At 41.8% G+C, this 18527-nt stretch overlaps 3 protein-coding genes across 3 annotated transcripts; 2 read left to right on the forward strand and 1 right to left on the reverse strand.

Annotated features, from left to right (window-relative positions):
• Positions 1–1205: 1205 nt before the first annotated feature.
• rabgef1l (RAB guanine nucleotide exchange factor (GEF) 1, like) lies at positions 1206–6118 on the forward strand (the record flags this gene model as incomplete). The annotated part of the gene is made up of 8 exons (XM_079224574.1): positions 1206–1378; positions 1475–1641; positions 1965–2140; positions 2828–2909; positions 3029–3161; positions 3302–3393; positions 3481–3737; positions 5702–6118. The coding sequence occupies 8 exons, from the start codon at positions 1206–1208 to the stop codon at positions 6116–6118; spliced, it is 1497 nt and encodes a 498-aa protein (XP_079080700.1).
• A 1605-nt stretch (positions 6119–7723) lies between these two features.
• LOC306742071 (high affinity immunoglobulin gamma Fc receptor I-like) lies at positions 7724–12203 on the forward strand (the record flags this gene model as incomplete). The annotated part of the gene is made up of 5 exons (XM_079224411.1): positions 7724–7727; positions 9296–9586; positions 9817–10089; positions 11146–11421; positions 11559–12203. 5 exons carry the CDS (start codon positions 7724–7726, stop codon positions 11936–11938), a joined length of 1224 nt encoding a protein of 407 aa, XP_079080537.1. The 3' UTR covers positions 11939–12203.
• A 2524-nt stretch (positions 12204–14727) lies between these two features.
• otol1b (otolin 1b) lies at positions 14728–17069 on the reverse strand (the record flags this gene model as incomplete). Its single annotated transcript, XM_079225528.1, has 4 exons — positions 14728–15626; positions 15712–15783; positions 16462–16551; positions 16667–17069. 4 exons carry the CDS (start codon positions 17067–17069, stop codon positions 14728–14730), a joined length of 1464 nt encoding a protein of 487 aa, XP_079081654.1.
• Between the last annotated feature and the right edge of the window lie 1458 nt (positions 17070–18527).

The raw sequence follows: 18527 nt of genomic DNA on the forward strand, positions 1-18527 counted from the left end.
TTGGAATAAGTGTTAAATATTTAACTACAAAGTAGAAATGCGATTTGATACCTTTTTTGTTGCATTGAATCATACTAGGATGTTTGCTGAAATTGATTGGATGGCCCTACCCAAAATAAAATCCACCAGCCACCACTTCACAGACAGTTTTAACTTTTGTTAATTTGCTCAAAACTGCAGTGCTGTTTCAGAAATGACTGAATGAAATTTTTTCTTTAAATGAAAATATACTTTTGAAACTAAAGTTGTCAAATAAATGTAGACTAGTGGAGTACAAAGTACATTATTTACCTCTGAGATCAAGTGTACTAGAAGTTTACCTTTACAAATTACATTCACAAACTTTGGACCTCAGCTCTCATCTAAAACAGATTGGTTTTCTGTACAAAAGGCATCAGAGCCTCATAGTTTGCCTGTAGAGCTTTGTTGTAAGGTGTTATGTTTAACTTGGGTCTTATTGAAAGGGTTATGTAATCCATTAATGACATTTCTTTCCAGTATGCGAGTAATAACTTGGGCTATTTCAATGTGGTAACGTTACCGCTAGGGGGCGATAACTCACAGGTTAACCTGATATGTAACAAAACACAAAGAAGAAACAGCTGACAGACAAAATGGTTGTGGGACAAAGCTAGAAGCTCGGCTCATGTAAACATCCACCAACAGGAGACAGGAGCGAGGAAAACGTTACTCGAGACCCTCTTGACGTGGCAAATTAAAGTGTAGGTAGACACACAATTCATCTAATCTCCACTGACAGCGTTAATCCAGCTAGATATGATTACTAGATTAGCTCTGTGATTAGCTTTGGGTAAACACTGACAGCTAGCTGCAAATTAGCTCTTTGGTTTCGTGTTTTTGTGTCAACTTTGCGGTGCGAAGACACTTTAGTAAGTCAGAGAGAAGCTGTATTTGAGGGGATATTCTGGCAGTAATTACTGAGAGAGAGAGGCCTTGATTAACTCGGAGGTTTTGGACAATGCTACAAAACAGTCCTGTAGCATTAAGCTCTGATAAACGCCGTGTGACGGGATTCAGCCTCAAACTCAGCGACGTTTCGATCAACGCTGCAGAAAGCTGTTCTACAACCCTTTACGCACGACAACGCACGCGCCGTTTTGGTTCAATTGTTGACCACTGTTGTGATTGATAAAGTTTCCTGTTTTCTCGGTTCCACAAAACAGTCTTCCTCACTTTGGTGAAGGATGACGAGCCAGCGGCGTGGGATCCATCTGGACCAATCAGAGCTGCTTTGCAAAAAAGGATGTGGTTTTTATGGCAACACTGGTTGGCAGGGCCTTTGCTCCAAGTGCTCGCGAGAGGAAAATCAGCGAGAGAAGCAAGCACAGATTCAAGAGGATTGGGCACTTGCAGAGAGGTTTGTCTGTCTCTCTTTGTCCTGGGAACAAGCATTACTATCAAGGAAACGCCATGTCTTTTGTTCCTTTACCTTCCGTCTGTCCCTCCTCCCCAGGCTGCAGAAAGAGGAAGAGGAAGCCTATGCAAAACATCAGAAGGCCCAACCGCAGCCCTCCATCACACCCTTCAGCAAGTTTGAGGAAAGAAAAACGAAGGAAAAGTCCAGCAAAGTCAACACGGTCACAAAGTTTTTTACTCCTTCTGCAAAAACATCAAAAAAAGGTACATACTCAACTGAAAGAGATGCAAGCCATTCGTCAATCCCAAAATAATGGATTGATGAATGACTTACGTTTTCATTGCTGTTCTTGTGTTGAAGGATAACTTTGTCGTTTTCAAGCGTTAGATATATTTATATCCATCCTGCTTATTGTCGGCCTGTCTTTTGAGGAACTAGTTCTGATCACCTGTTAACCTGGGGAAATAGTAAGAAACAAAACCAGACTGAGGTTGCCAACTGGTGCAACTACCACAAGGGATATTAGGTGAAAAGGCTTTCAGTGTTTGCCGCTTTGATGCAATTAAAATCCAACGTCTTCCCCCAGATGCTCCTTTTGATGCTGGGTCCAGCTCGAGCCCCAGCTCCTCTGCAAGCCGGCGCTCCTCTGTGGATAGTGACCATGCAACGCGAGAGTTCATTGATTTTCTCAAGCCTCTGAAGTTCGGCAGGGAGGTCTTCAAACAGTGCCGGGCCTTCACTGAGAGCATGGTCTATAAGCGGGTGAGCCAAAGTGGATAACTCATCACGTTTTCTTCCGGGTGAATTGAGCTTGTTGGAACCATTTCATTCCTATGTATTATGTTAACAAATTATTTATGCTTAAATGCATTTTGGGGTTTAGTTTAAGATGGTGTTTTTACTCATTCATACAGCACTGTTACCAATACTGTTCCTCAAGTCATTGCGATTGCACCGTCAGTGTATTTTCCACCGTTTTTTATTTGTGATAGTGTTCATTAACACCTGTCCTGATTTATTGCTAAACACTTCTCTGTTTTAACATCGCAATCACTGAACGAAATGAGCTTTAATTATTGCTCTAATTTTATTGTTTGAACGATATTGTCACTTTAAACAATTGTTCTGCAGTTACTGAAATCTAGTTTGCTTCTAAGTGAGATGCTGACTGGCACACATTGTTGTCTCAAGAGAAAACTGTTTTTATGTAAATATGTAATGGGAAATATGCTCCCATAGTCATTGCAACAGACTTAGTGTGTTAGACATTTGAAATGTGCAAGTAATTGCTACATTTAAACAGATAACTTTATTTTTAAAAAAAAAGCTTAATGAGTCACTCTTATATTTGGCCTTGACTTTGATATCTGTCTCTGTACCATTAGTTTATTTTTACGCTGGAATTAAATTGAATCTGCTCTGAGTTATTGATTTAATTTTCTTGCTCAGGACATGGGTGCTGATGAGCTGTCAGAGAGCGTACAGGACTTCTACCAGAATCTCTCAGACCGCCTCCACACCCAGTTCAAAGGTACTGCTTAACGCTTACGAAGAATATGATCAGTGAATGTCACAAACATTATGCAGTGTATTAAGTCTTTGCTCTGTAAACACTACAGTACCTTTTGATATTTGTGCTTCTGTTCCTAGGTTCGTCAGAACATGTGGAGAGCGTTATGGATGAAGTCGAAAAGTACATGATGACTCGTCTCTACAAGGAGGTCTTCTGTCCCGAGACCACAGACGATGAGAAGAAAGACCTGGCCATTCAGAAGAGAATCAGGTTAGCAAAAGTTGTAATTATGCTTAAATTCGCTACTCAAATAATCATGAATATCTCTGCATTTCGTCGAAGCACAAGAAAGTTGTAGGTACAAGAACTTCCGCTGAGTTACTTGTAATCGTTGTTATGTTCCGTTACAGAGCCTTGCATTGGGTCACCATTGAGATGCTGTGTGTTCCTGTCGATGAGGAGATCGCTGAGGCGTCAGACCGTGTCGTCAAAGCCATCACTGGTAAGTCTCATTATTTTTCAGAAAGCTTATCTTGGCAGTAGAGATCCAGTAAGATTTTCAGATAAAACACTTTCTGTACCATTGTAGACGTGATTGAAATGGATTCAAAGTGCGTACCAAAGGAGAAGCTGGGGTGCATCACTCGTTGCAGCAAGCACATCTTCAACGCCATCAAAATCAGCAAAAAAGAGGCTGCATCTGCAGATGACTTCCTCCCGACGCTCATCTACATTGTGCTGAAAGCTAACCCGCCGCGCCTGCAGTCCAACATCCAGTACATCACCCGCTTCAGCAACCCCAGCAGACTCATGACTGGAGAGGATGGCTACTACTTCACTAATCTGGTGAGGAAATTAGTTCATGCTTGCATTTATGTGGGTTAGTGTGTGTGTGTGTGTGTGTGTGTGTGTGCGTGTCGAAGTCTACATGTTTCCACATTTTTTAGGAAGTTGTGTTGCGATTCTGACAGGTGTTTCTATTATTTTGTCCATCGCAATTATTCCAATGAGGGTAGGTTAAATAACAAACACCTCTCTGTATCATTCAATACACTTCTACAGCACCACACACTAGGGCTGGGCGGTATGGTCAAAAATTCATATCACGGTATTTTGTAAGATTCTGGCAGTTTCACAGTATTTTTTTTCCAAATAAACACATTAATTTATTGACGCCGAAAAGGACCGCCATCGTTATTCACCACTCGCTTGCAACTGGCCAGCAGCTGTTTTGATTGGTACATAGGGAGCTAAACAAGGAGGGACTTAGGACCCGGGGGAATCCTCCCCCGGCTCCTTCAGCTTCAAGCTGTGAACATTAAATGTTGTTGCTGCCAAACAGCGGCGACCGGTATGACGGTATATGAAAAATTCATACTGTACGGAAAACTGAAACCGGTATCTGCATCGTCCAAAATTAACATCAAATTGAATCAACACCTCTCAAATATTTTTTATTTTTTACATGAAGGTAGAATTTATAGCAGGACTGTTGTATAAGAATGCATTAGTTTTTGCTTGGTGTACCTTTTTAAACTGAGTGTAAATAACATAAACCAGATGTCCAATTTTTTTTATCAGTCCAGGTCATAATAGCAATTCATGTTAGAAGCTGCTGAGTTACAACAGCAGTCTCAATAAACAATGATGCAATGTAGCTGCAAGACATGTTGAAGTTTTGTGTAACATAACATGGCTTGTGGCTTTATTTTGAAAACCTCTTGCTTCACTGTGCTGTGGTTCACTCTGGTAGCAAAGTTGGAAAAGACAGATTTAGAAAAATAAGTTACAGATTAAAAAACTACAAAACTTTGTCACAAATTACCCACACAGCCGATTTAAGGCTTTTTGGCTGATTATAAGCCGTTTTTCACCTTTTCCTCTCAATGCTTTAGGTGAGTGGCACATCTCTTTTTCACACAAGACAAGCTGACACACACATATTACGGGACTGGCATAAGAGGAGTATCACTGCCCACACAAACGTGTCTCACAAGATGGTTTTTCACAGGGCAACTATTCAGGAACCAGGACACCATAGATATCATAACCTCTAAAATACTCACGATGATGAAACTGGGATTTTATGAAACCGCAACGTTATGTATCTGTGATATTTTGTAACCGCCATTATGGCGAAATCGTTTAATTCCAACATCCCTACCCTCACGTCATGTCACATGGTTGCATGTGACGGTTAATAGTGGCCAAAACTCTGACTAATGTAAATTTAATTATCCTTAAAATATAAATATTAGTCATTGATGGCCCGTAACTGTGGTAGTTTTTATTATTATGTTATACTCTGATCAATTTGTCATAATTTCTAAGCATATAAGAGTAAATTAAATGGATTAAATGGAAGTTATGGCCCTAGATTGCATGTCTTTTAAATAAGAAAAGATATTCCTTTATTAGTCCCACACTGGGGACATTTACAGGATTACAGCAGCAAATGGGGTAAAGTGCACACAAGAGACATAGTTAAAAAAAAAAGGGCGAATGATGGGAATATATTAGGGTTTGATGCTGATTGGCGAAAAGTCCTGGATGATTATGTCTATAAAGAAGTGGAAACCCTGATTGCAGCTTCAGCGTCTGCTCTTTTGGAGTCACATTTAGTGTAAATTGGTCATGTTCACCAATCAATGTCACATTAAACGGTCTAAAGGTCAACGTTATACATCTGATTGGTTGAGACGTTTCAACTCTCCAATAATTGAATATAAGTGAACCTGATGCCACAGACTGATGACATCCACAGGTGATGGATACTATTATTAAAAACCCTCCCCATCCCTTTCCCCCAGTGCTGTGCAGTGGCCTTCATTGAGAAGCTGGACGGTCAGTCTCTGAACCTGAGCTCGGAGGAGTTTGAGCTCTACATGTCAGGCCAGGCGTCCCCCCAATGGCCACAGCCCACTGGAGCTTCTTCCGGCTCCCCGGGCAGCATGACTCAGCGACTGGACCTGCTAGCAGGGCTCGGGGACAGACAGGAGCAGGTCATGGTGAAGGCTCGGCAGCTGGAGAGCGACCTCATAGACTGGACGGACGAGGTGGAGCAGAAGGTGCAGAGCGTTCTGGAGAGCTTTCCACCAGAGACGCAAAACCCTACTGCAAGCACAGCCAGCGGGACGGCTTCTGCAGCAGCATCGGCGATCGACTCCGATAACGTTGAGAATGAGCACCTGCCCCCACCTCTGCAACCGCAAGTGTTTGCTGGTTGACGTAAAGACCTGTGCTCAAAACGTAGCATTCCTCTAGAGGCTTTACTCCACGCTCCCCCTTTCCCCTACTGTTACACGTTGCCGTCCGTGTGCACACAGCATCCGTTTAATATGGATGACTGTTCCACGCCGGCCATTTCTATTCCCTCCATCCGTAGTCCAAGAGGCCCTGAAATTACACTGAACGGTCTCCAAACTAACTAATGAATTAAAGGTGTAGTTTGGCATTTTAGGAAAGCACACTTATTCGCTTTCTTACAGAGAGTTGGATGCAAAGATCAATAACCACTCGCGATAAATATGAAGCTTAATGCAAAGGAGAAGACTGACTCCACTCCAAGTTCTTCAATAACACATCTGTCGGTCTCCCACAACGGCATCATCAGTACCTCAGTACTTCTTTATTTATTTGGTCGGTATACATATTTTATTATTATTACATTATTTGCAGTTTTATCAGACGAGGACAAAGTTTTTGTTATTATCTGGCAATGTCTCCAGGAGTGGGGGCTCAAATTTCCACGTAGAACCTAACTGCCCAAGTAACATTGAATGACTCAGATGTTTTTCTTCAAGGAAATGGAGAAATCGGAATAATGAAATACTTAACTTCCTCTCATTAAAATAACTCTCTAGCTCCTGATTTGTGTTTACGGTGCATTTCCCTGAAAAGTAGAGAACAATCCCGTGAGGTGTGCGTGTGTGAGTGTGAGTGTGAGTGTGAGTGTGAGTGTGAGTGTGAGTGTGTGTGTGTGTGTGTGTGAGTGTGAGAGAGAAAACGTGAGTTGCTCTGTTAATGTCGGTAAATCATTAAGTCCTCCCAGATATGGATATTGTGGTCTTGTTTTCATGCCAGACCTCTCACTCCAGTCATAACCTGGATGTACAGAAGGGATTTTATTTTTCTATAGAGTGGCAGTTATCAATTATTCCTGTAATATTTACAGTAGTGCTCTTGTTAAAAACAACATTGCTTGAATACATGAATTCTAATGACTGAATAGTAAAGTTTTCATCTATTCATTTATATTCTTAAGTTGTCCCATCAAAAGAGAAAACGATTTTAGGTCATTTGTTTGGGATTAACTGCTACGGCTGGTTGCTTCACTAACATAACATAACCAATTTAATATATTTTAAAGCACTTTGATTTAATGCTCTTATATTTTGTAGAAGTACATTTAATGAAGTAATGTCTATATTCAGTTGGAAGGATAATTGGTGAAAACTTTGTCTTTGGCAGTCAAGTAGTGGAAGGAATGTTTGGGAGAGTTTTTTTGTTTTCCTTTTCTCATGAGCTAAGACTTGCTAGATGTTGCTAGATTTTAATCTCTTCTTTTATTCTTATTCACAGCACGTATAGTTAGTGTGCAGTTGCTGTCCAATTTTAGTTTGAGAAAAGACTTTTAATGCAAACTTAAACAATGGCTGGAATCACTTCATATTGCACTGTATGCAGAAGCCATTTATGAGGTATATGAAGATTTTAAAACATCATCTTTGTAACCATATCGGTTTGTTATTATATCACATGGAAGAAAGTAACTCAATACTGTCTTTTATTTATATGTAAATTATTGGGGCAGTATTGGTGTATATGCCTCCATGGGTGTGTGATGACGATGATGAATAAAAATGTAAAATACACGTGGACTATATGTTCAGTTCCTGTTCATCATGCAGTTTGACATGACTTATGATTTAGTAAGTTGGTCTAAAATAGTGAGTTTGCACATGACCGTTTAACTATTCATACATTTATATAACATGGTGGCGAAATGAAAAGGATAGGAACTGTAAAAGTTTAACAAAATATAACATTTCTGGAATTAATTCACCTTTTTCCCCAGTGTATGCTCACATTTATTTTTCATTTTACAATCGGTCTATTGGCTTTTGCAAACTAACAGTTTGTCAATTAATTTAGTCATTTTAGATTTGCTATATACAGTCAAGAATACAAGCCTAAATACAATGAGAAATTAGCTAAAACTGATCCTAAGAACCACTTGACGGTAAATAAATTCAACAAAGACATTCACAAGCTAGATGCCAATTGACCACAGTCCCTTAGTTAGTTATTATTATAGTCAAGTGTGTTTCCTTCAAAGTGACAGTTTTAGTATGAATTTATCACTGTTACTATTCTTGTTGCTGTCTCTGAAAAATACAAAGATAACATTTTGTACTAAAAAGACTCGAAAAATGTGTACTTTAAGTATTAATGTTACACAATAAAAAAACGACCAAAACAATGTGAATTTTCCTAGATAGATTTATTCAATGGTCCCACCTCATTAGAGACATTTATGTTGTCCTTATTGCCACTATATATTAGGATGTATTTAATATTTACTTCTCAATGGGAGTATATACATGTCAAAAGTCAGAATCTGAAAAAGAGGGTGTGTTACTTTCACTTCCCTTTGTTGTTCATAACAATGTTCCATGGTTGAGATAAACCTCGGATGAATTCAAGGTAACTAAGTAGAAATGAAGAAAAGCAGTTATCATCAATTTCATTGTTGCCCGTCCATTCATTGTTGCCCCCACCTGTTGGTTCCCAGAAAAGTATGCTTACAGTTCAAAATGAAAAATAAACTTATGTCAGAAAAAAAAGTGTTATTTAAAAAGAAAAGGGGATTTCCTCCACGATGAGTCAAAGCTCAGAAGAAAAACTCCACTCTCACTTCCCTCCCCATTAGAAATAAAAGCATCTCCTTCAGTCTGTTTCTTACAAGCTATGGAAATGGACACTGTAATTTCCCTCCTTGGTGAGTTTTCGTCAATTCATTCGTAATGACTCACAAATTAAACATCGTCTTTAAAATGTTATCAACTTTAATTTATCTTATGTTTATTTTCCTTTTCAGTTCTTTCAACACTACCACAGCTCGTAGTACCTGCAAGTATGTACCAAATATTCTTATTTAAAATTGAAATTATAGATATTGAACAACTTTGCATAACAAAGTGTTAACATATAAGCAAACTCTATACTGTAATAATTGAATCAATAGGCCGGCTGCTATTTCAGCTGAGCAGATGACGTTATGTGATTTAAATCAGATGAATTGAACATTAACATTTATGATCCATCACTGCAGGTCAAGAGATGATTTAGATTCTTTTGAGATTTTCCCCTCAAAGTAAACCCACATGTGTTTGTTTCCATAGTTTCCCATGAAACCTCGTTCAGAGCGATCGTGGAGATAGTGTCCGGGGATTCGAGGATCTTCTCTGGAGAGAGTGTGCGGCTGAAATGCAGCATCCCCGATGTCCACAAGTCCTCCTGGGATTACCTGTGGTTCAGAGGATCTGAGCAGCTCCCACAGTCTGGGGAGCACCTCGTTCTGTGGCAAAGCAAGGTTCAAGAGAGTGGGAAACTTTACTGCCAGGGTGTGAGGGATACAGTAGTCGGAGAAATACACACCCCCCAAAGTCTGCCTTTGGAGCTCAATGTGGATGGTGAGATCTTTTTTTTAAGTATCATTTCCATAGAAATCTCGTTGACTCCCGTGTCAGGCCCCTTTCTTCCTCTTTTTCCTACTTCTGCTACTCCTGTGAACACTGAAAAATGCTCACATGTCAAACACGCTGCCATTGGCCTGTTTCATTACTGTGAATACAAGACCATAATATGCTGAGATATGCTGTTTATGTCTAATTTAACTTTCTTCTCTATGATCTTTGTTCAGGAGGGTGGGCTATCCTGCAAGTCCCCCCTTATCCCGGCCTCGTTGGAGAAACCTTGAAGGTCACGTGTCGCATGCGAGTCACACGCCGACTTCATGAGGTGATTCTGTACAGAGATGGCGTTGAAGTTATCAGACAAAATGGACTCAGCCCACATTTCTACCTGACCAACTTGACCCTCGAGGACCAAGGAATGTATTCTTGTCGGGCTTCCTGGGACACAAACAGGCGTACACACTCTGTAATTTCAGCTGACACTTCAGTTCAGGTCTCAGGTAAGTTTATATACTGGGTGGCATATCTGAGTTTGCTTGTGGTTGCACACATTAAAAGAATACTTATTTGCAAAGAGTTAGATGAGATCTCATATCTTTCTGTTCAATATGTAGTTAAAGCTAAGCTTTTTACTCTGTTAAAAAATGACAAAATCTGCCTGCAACTCTAAAGATCCCTAATTAACATGTTATATCTCTTTTTATATACATGTACAAAATCTCACATATAAAAAGATAATTTGTGGTTGTGGGGTATTATGTGCTGGGCTAATTCTAGGCCTGAAGCTGCGATTTGGCTACTTGGTATCCTTCTTTACTTTGAAAAGCCACTGCACCTGCAACCACCTGTAAAACCACAAATTGTTATTTTTATACCTACACTGAACGCTGAAGCAAGCAGCCGTTTGGTTTAGTTTACGCATAGACCAGCGTCCGAAATACACGAGGGCAAAGGGAAAACTGCCCCTAAGAAATATTATTTTGCCCCTGATATCACTAGGATAAGGGCAAAAAATGTCCTCTAATAATTATGATAATTTAATGAACTTAGAATTTAGAAATGTGCCGTCCGCGTTTAAATCAACCGCCTTGACTTCCTGTCTCTCGTAGCGCCGCGGCTCTCACAGCTGTTGCGCAACACGCCGCTGCTCAAAGACTTTAATAAAGCATCAAACTGGCTGCTGGTCCTCTAGCAGCGCTGGAAGCGGCCGTCATTCAGAAAACACTTCCTCGCGCGACCGATGTTTTTGGGATTTCCACAACAAGTGCTTATTTCCATGGTGGAAGGCTAAATGAAAACTGCTTGCACAGAGATAAGCCCCGCCCCCTCTTCGGCGCATCCAGCTCAATGACAACATTGATGACATGTTGGTCAGTTTGTCTGCTTGCATAAATAAACAAACAATGACAAACTGTGAGAGCTGCATTAATTTTCTCATTTAATTCTCGGCAAGAAAGTGAATAATTTACCAAAATGTCAAGATATTCCTATGAGTAGGATTTAGCACAGTATTTGAACGTGTCATTAATGTGTTTTTCTTTGCGGCTCTATCTTAGAGGTTCTGTCACAGCCATTTCTGGAGATTGCTCCAGACAATAACCTGATTCCAGTAAATAAGATGAAGCTCATCTGCCACCTCCAATACAACGCCCATGCTCCTGCCCCTCCAATACATTTCTATTTCTACAAGAATGGATTCCGACTGGGAACAGCAACGTCTGAGAACCACGATCTGGTCAGACGGACTCCAGGCCAGTACAGCTGCAAAGCCAGGGTGCCTGAGTTGGGTATCTCCAGGGGGAGTGAACCCATATCCTTTGGACATGTGACAGGTACTTAGAAGTAAATGTTACCTGCTGTGTTCTCGACTAAGTTTAAACTCAAATCCTTTTCCTGAGTTCTTAAAACTGTGAAATATTTGATCAGCAGTGGCACAACTTCTGAGGTCAACTTGTCTCTGACCCAATAGGATCACAGACAATGATTCCTGTTCATCCCAGAGCTCCAGGGCCTTTAGGTCCCACAATCTCATCCCCGGACCTCTTCCTGTCTCCTGCTGCTGAGCCAGCTGCAGCCCGGCCCTCACCTCACCAATCCACTGCAACTCCTACTTTGTTTCACCCTGCTGGAGTGAGCATCCAACCCTCATATACTACCCAGAAGCCTTCACAGTCAGCCCCAAGCATTTTGCTGTCGACAGTCCAGTCTCCTAATCAAACTGCGGCTCCTTTCAATATTTCTATGGAATCAAGTGACATGTCTGAAGAATCAGGTGACATGTCGGATGAATCAGGTGACATGTCGGATGAATCAGGTGACATGTCGGATGAATCAGGTGACGTTCCATAGGACTCTCCAGACACTGTCCTCTGGAGAATCTTACTTAATCAGAATAATAATGTCCATCTGCCACATCTATAGCTATCTGAAATCAATCATACACACATGGGGCCATTGGGCTCTCAGTGCAGGTTTTTTATATGATTCATTGTGTATTCATTTATCACGTGTCGACTTCATGATCTCATCTGTAAAAAAATAATTGGATCAGTACTGTTGGGGATTAATAACTACTGTAATGCTATATTGGTTCAAATAAATAAAGCATTCCACAGTATGTACTACTGTATTATTTTCAATTAACTCTTTTTACAACCCGGTTGTACAGCTATACTGTTTATATTTGTATATTGACAGCACATTTACATTATTATTATTTATAGGTCACAGTGATATTCTGTTTACTTAACACATACATCATACATTTGTATGTCTCAGTTTTTGCAATTTGATCGATAGGCCATCAGTATACATGTAGATAAACAGGAAGCAGAAATGTGACAACGACAGCAGTAAACAGTTACAGAGCCTTGCAAAAGTATTCATACCCCTTGAACGTTTCCACATTTTGTCACATTACACGCCACAAACATGAATATATTTTATTGGAATTTTATGTGAAAGACCAACACAAAGTGTCACACAATTGTGAAGTACAAAGAAAATTATACATGTTTTTAATTTTTTTCACATAAAAAACTGAAAAGTGCAGTGTGCAAAATTATTCAGCCCCCCTGAGTCAATACTTTGTGGAACCGCCTTTTGCTGCAATTCCAGCTGCAAGTCTTGTGGGGTATGTCTCTACCAGCTTTGCACATCTAGAGACTGAGATCTTTGCCCATTCTTCTTTGCAAAACAGCTCAAGGTCAGTCGGATTAGATGGAGAGCGTTTGTGAACGGCGGTTTTCAGATCTTGCCACAGATTTTTGTTGGGATTTAGGTCTGGACTTTGACTGGGCCATTCTAACACATGAATATGTTTTGTTTTAAACCATTCCATTGTAGCCCTGGCTTTGTGTTTCGGGTCGTTGTCCTGCTGGAAGGTGAACCTCCGCCCCAGTCTCAAGTCTTTTGCAGACTCAACAGGTTTTCTTCCCAGATTGCCCTGTATTTGGCTCCATCCATCGTCCCATCAACTCTGACCAACTTCCCTGTCCCTGCTGAAGAGAAGCACCCAGAGCATCATGCTACCACCACGTTTGACTGTGGGGATGGTGTGTTCAGGGTGATGTGCAGTGTTAGGTTTCCGACACACATAAGTTTTGCATTTAGGCCAAAAAGTTCAATTTTGGTCTCATCTGACTAGAGCACCTTCTTCCACATGTTTGCTGTGTCCCCCACATGGTTTCTGGCAAACTGCAAACAGGACTTCTTATGGTTTTCTTTTAACAATGGCTTTCTTCTTGCCACTCTTCCATAAAGGCCAGATTTGTGGAGTGCACGCCCAATAGTTGTCCTGTGGACAGATTCCCCCACCTGAGCTGTGGATCTCTGCAGTTGGTCCAGAGTCACCATGGGCCTCTCGGCTGCATCTCCTGTCAGTGCTCTCCTTGTTCGGCCTGTAAGTTTAGGTGGACGGCCGTGTCTTGGTAGGTTTGCAGTTGTGCCGTACTCTTTCCATTTCCGGATAATGGATTGAACAGTTCTCCGTGACATGTTCAAAGCTTGGGAAATCTTTTTATAGCCTAACCCTGCTTTAAACTTCTCCACAACTTTATCTCTGACCTGTCTGGTGTGTTCCTTGAACTTCATGGTCCTGTTTGCTCCCCAATATTCTCTTAACAAACCTCTGAGGCCGTCACAGAACAGCTGTATTTGTACTGAGATTAGATGACACACAGGTGGACTCTATTTAGTCATTCGGTCAACATTCAATCGTTCAGCAGTCATCAGGCAACTTCTGAAGGCAATTGGTTGCACTCAGAGAAAAGGGGGCTGAATAATTTTGCACACTGTACTTTTCAGTTTTTTTATTTGTGAAAAAAATGTAAAATCATGTATAATTGTCTTTGTACTTCACAATTGTGTGACACTTTGTGTTGGTCTTTCGCATAAAATTCCAATAAAATATATTTATGTTTGTGGCGTGTAATGTGACAAAATGTGGAAGCGTTCAAGGGGTATGAATACTTTTGCAAGCCACTGTAGAAGACAGGAACAAATAAGAATCAAGTGATGAAGGAACTTCTTTGTGAGGGTGTGACAAGTGGTCATGTGATGATTAAAATGAGGGCAAAACTGCAGATAGGCTATCAATAAACACTTCAGGCAAAGTTTAGGAACACTGAGAAGGGCTTGGAGAAGTTAACAGGTGTCCTCAAAAGAAAAATTAATCTTCCCACTTGTTGGCAAACACAAGTTGCATCACATCATTGTATCTTTGTCATTTTGCTCATATTGTAATATTTGTAATGCTTTCCTCTCCTACTGGATACCTGGGTAGAAATGTGTGTGTTTTCTCAAAATGCCACAATTGACCTCTTCTTGTGAATTGGATAATTTACCCTGCAGCTATGTTGTGATACATGTTCGTATACCTGGCGAGGGTTGTGTAGATGGAAACGTTGTAAATAAATATACCAGCAGCAAACAATACTTTTCTTTTTATTCAGAAATAACAGGTAATATAATGAGATAATAATACAAGAACATCATTTTGATATTGCCAGTCCTTAAAGTTTCATACTTGCGTGCAGTACAAGTTTTGAGCAGTTCATAAGTAATGAGTGTAGTGTAGCACCACAAGTATTTGTCAATGAAGATTGAACAGTCCCGTAAAAGATGTTTTCAGTAGAGGATCAGGCTGTGTGTGCGTAAAGCAGGAACCCGGAGAAGATGCTGTCATCCTCACTGCTGGCATATGCCCCATTCCAGTCTCTGAGCGTTTCCATCCACACCTGATCACCCACCGCCAGCTGCAGCACCACAAGCGTGGACGCCTGGTCGATGTCTTGACCATACAGAGAGTCCCGCGTCCTTACCCGCCGTGACCCGTTTACTACCAGCGTGGCGCGCAGTGGCTGATTGCGTACAGTAATGTGGAAGGAGAACACGTAAACCCCGGCGTGGACACATGTGAAGCTGTTGGAAGTGACATTGAAGTGGTTCTCTTCGTTGTAGAAGAGTTTGTCGAAGCGAATTGGGAAGCCAGAGGGAGGGAAGGACTTTCTTGGAGAGATGCCTACACTGAAGGCTGAGCGTTTCTGGAGAACTTCCGATCCCTTTGATCCTTTGAATCCACGAATGCCCCGCTCACCTCTCTTCGCAGGGAAACCTCTGTCCCCTTTTGGCCCAAGCATCCCTCGTATGCCTTGTGGTCCCTGAGGTCCTCGAAACCCTGGTTCTCCTTGTGGTCCTAGAGGTCCCTGATCCCCACGGAGGCCCACAGGACCTGGGGAGCCATGCTTGCCGTTCATTCCTGGAATACCCATCGCTCCTGGAATGCCAGGAGATCCCGTATCCCCTCGATCACCTTTCGGTCCTCTCTCCCCAAAAGTGCCACACTCCCCCCTATCCCCCTTGTCTCCTTTAGGACCTATCTCAAGAGCCACTCCTGGAGGTCCAGCTGGCCCATCTTTTCCTGCGTCTCCTTTCTCACCAGCAGTCCCATTCTGGCCAAGTTCCCCTTTCACCCCACCGTCACCTTTGCCACCTCGCAACCCTGTTTCACCTTTCTCCCCTTTTGAGCCAGCATCACCTGCAAGGTAAGGACAACTGTGTCAAAACTATTGAAGTCTGGAGACAATATAAAAAATTCAACAATCATCAGAAGACGTTTGCACCTTTTTGTCCTGATTTCCCTGGAAGTCCTGGTGGCCCGCCCGTCCCACCGCTTCCTCTGTCCCCTTTATCCCCTAAGAAATTAATCAATGAACAATATCCAACATAAGCATCATGAAGACATTTTTTTCACAAATACATGTTGTAGGAGCTATTTATTAACAATATAAGTTATTTTTGTTCACAAGTGGTGTTGTTTATTTATAGTTGTTTACGTAGGTTTTAGTTTGTTAATTGGGTAATGCTGTGGGCACCTGGTGTACTTAAAGGAGAAGGCGGGTACAGGACCGGGATGCACCTGGGTAGGCCTATGGTTTTTTACCAGCCAGCAGCAGCGACAGCGACAGGTCAGCACGGGAGAGGCCGCATGGGGCGTTGTGTTTGTTTATTTGTTTGTTTGATTATTTTAAGTTACAATAAATAGCAATAAAACCAGACTCCCGCATTGGACCCTGCATTATTTTGGCTGCGTCAATAACATAGTCTACGGTGCATCAGTGGCTTTTGATATTGGTTTATTTTCTTTAATTTATATTTATTTATTTGGTTTACGGGACAAATGGCCACTACACATGCTAATACCAAGAGTATACTGAATCACTTTCTTTTGATGGGCCCCTTTACAGTATGTGTTGTGCTCAAAGGCCTATTGTTTCATAATGTCCTTGTGATGTACGACAAAACAACTAACATATTTGTAATGTTTATGTAATAGGCATTTTAAAATGTGTATCTAACAATATTATACTAGCCTTTGTCTCCTCTCAACCCCATAGGACCACTGACTCCCGATTGACCAGGTAAACCAGCTGCTCCTGTAAAGCCTCTATCACCTGGTGGCCCTTGGAAGCAAACATGGGTTTAAGTAAAAAATGCTGTAAGCAAACATGAAAACATGCAAACAAATTAAATAAATAAATAAAACTCTTCATGTCACTTTATCAGTAAGTCTTTTACCTTCCAGGCCTCTGTCTCCCTTTGGCCCCCTGGGGCCTCTCTCAGGTGGACAGCACTCACAGAAGTTGAAGTAGCACTCGTTGTAATCTAGAGTGTAATTCTCAGGACCAGCACCAGGGGGCTCCGTGCCCTCTGTGTAGTACTGTGGATAGACGTGATTTGGATAGGGGGTCCTCACTGTGGTGGGCAGCGGTTGGGGCTTCACAGGATTTGCGCCCGGCACTGTCTTGAGAGCCTTGGGCATGCTGGTGGTAACAGGGCTGCGCGCGGGGATTTGAGAGAGGGGCTTCTTGGTGTACTGGTACTTCGGCTTCTGTGTAGTCTTAGCTTCAGCGCAGGACACCACAGTGAGTGTAACCACAACTACAGCCACAAGGGTTGACTGACAGGAGATAATCCTCATGGTTGACTGGGATCTGAGAACGGATGAGTTTACTCGAGAGGTTACAAATTAGCACATGTTGATTTGCAGTTTACTCTTGCAAAACACTCATCAAGCCATCTCTCCTCTCATCTGCTATGATTTTCAATGTTGTTTCTACTAGTGTGATTATTTTTCTCTGCTTCTCTGTTTCCACTTGTACGTTTCCGACACTACTTCCGCTAATTTCTTTCTCAGTCATGTGCCATTGTGACTCTGAGTCTGCAGTTTGACCATTCAAAGCTGTTGTTTATCAGTAAATTCAGCTGCTGTTGCAATGTTTAACTGCAATGGAAACCTGCATCGTCATCATTTTCATCACGGTCAGTAAGCTCCTCAACCTAGATATGCCATTCTATACACATCAATCAATAATTTATATATGCTGAGATTCAACTTTCTATACACATCAATTAATAATTTATATATACTGAGATTCAACTTTCTGTGCAAAATATGAAATTTAGCAAAACTGATAAGACTCACCCGGTAATGCATAAGTGGAATGGTCATTTATCCTCTCTAGCGGTGGCTTGGAGGCAGCCCATGGAGCTCCAGGTCTTTCTGATATCTCCGCGAGGCTTGGGCGAAAGAACATCCCCACCAATGAGGGTGTTTGCTGGAATCACAGGGGGAGGTCTGAAATCCAACTGGCGGGCTGGAGCCAACCCAAGGAGAACCACTGTGCTGTGGCCCGTTCTCTGTACCCCTGTTGTGTAGAAAGGTGCTTTTGTGACACGGGATACAGCACCCACCAGGAGCACTCCCTCGCTGCGAGCTAGGCGAGGAGCAAAGGCCGTGGGGCAATGGGTCATCCGATATGGGATGCATCCCTCCAACATCCAACCTACTACCCAGGCTTTTCTGCTGGGACAAAGCCAAGCAAAGAGAGGGTCTGTGACAAAGAGCCAGGCCACTACAGCGGCCTTTTTTTTTTTTTTTTTCAAGCTTAGGTTTGGACCGTATTCTGCATGATGGTCTGATGTGGTGCCACTCAGTTGCAAGTTGAGGTTTGACAGTACACCAAGATCGCAATATCTGTAGAAATTAATTCAAAATGTTTCACTGCTAGGTCTGCAAACTGGCCTGCAACACAGGGAGCTCAGTACTTACAAACTACTAGTACTTGGTAAAAATCCAGAAGAAAGCTTTAGCCTTAAGAGCCCTGTTAATCTCCTCACTCAACAGTTGCTAAACCTGAGCTGTTTGTCAAAGGAACCCGCTTATCTACTTCAAATCAGTGCAGTTGCAATGCTTGCCTGATCACTGTGACCGACTTTCTGCACGAGCCCCCGAGACTGCTGGCAGCTATATTTGCTAACTATGATTCATACTGTTTTGCTGGACAATGATTCATTCTTTGGGTGAAACAGGATAGCATCGGGTTTTTGTAGAAAAGTGATTTTCTGGTAGCTGTGTCCTCGAAACTCTGGACTGGTC

The sequence above is a fragment of the Taurulus bubalis genome (genome assembly GCF_910589615.1).
Source record: "Taurulus bubalis genome assembly, chromosome: 10".
Classification (NCBI taxonomy): domain Eukaryota; kingdom Metazoa; phylum Chordata; class Actinopteri; order Perciformes; family Cottidae; genus Taurulus; species Taurulus bubalis.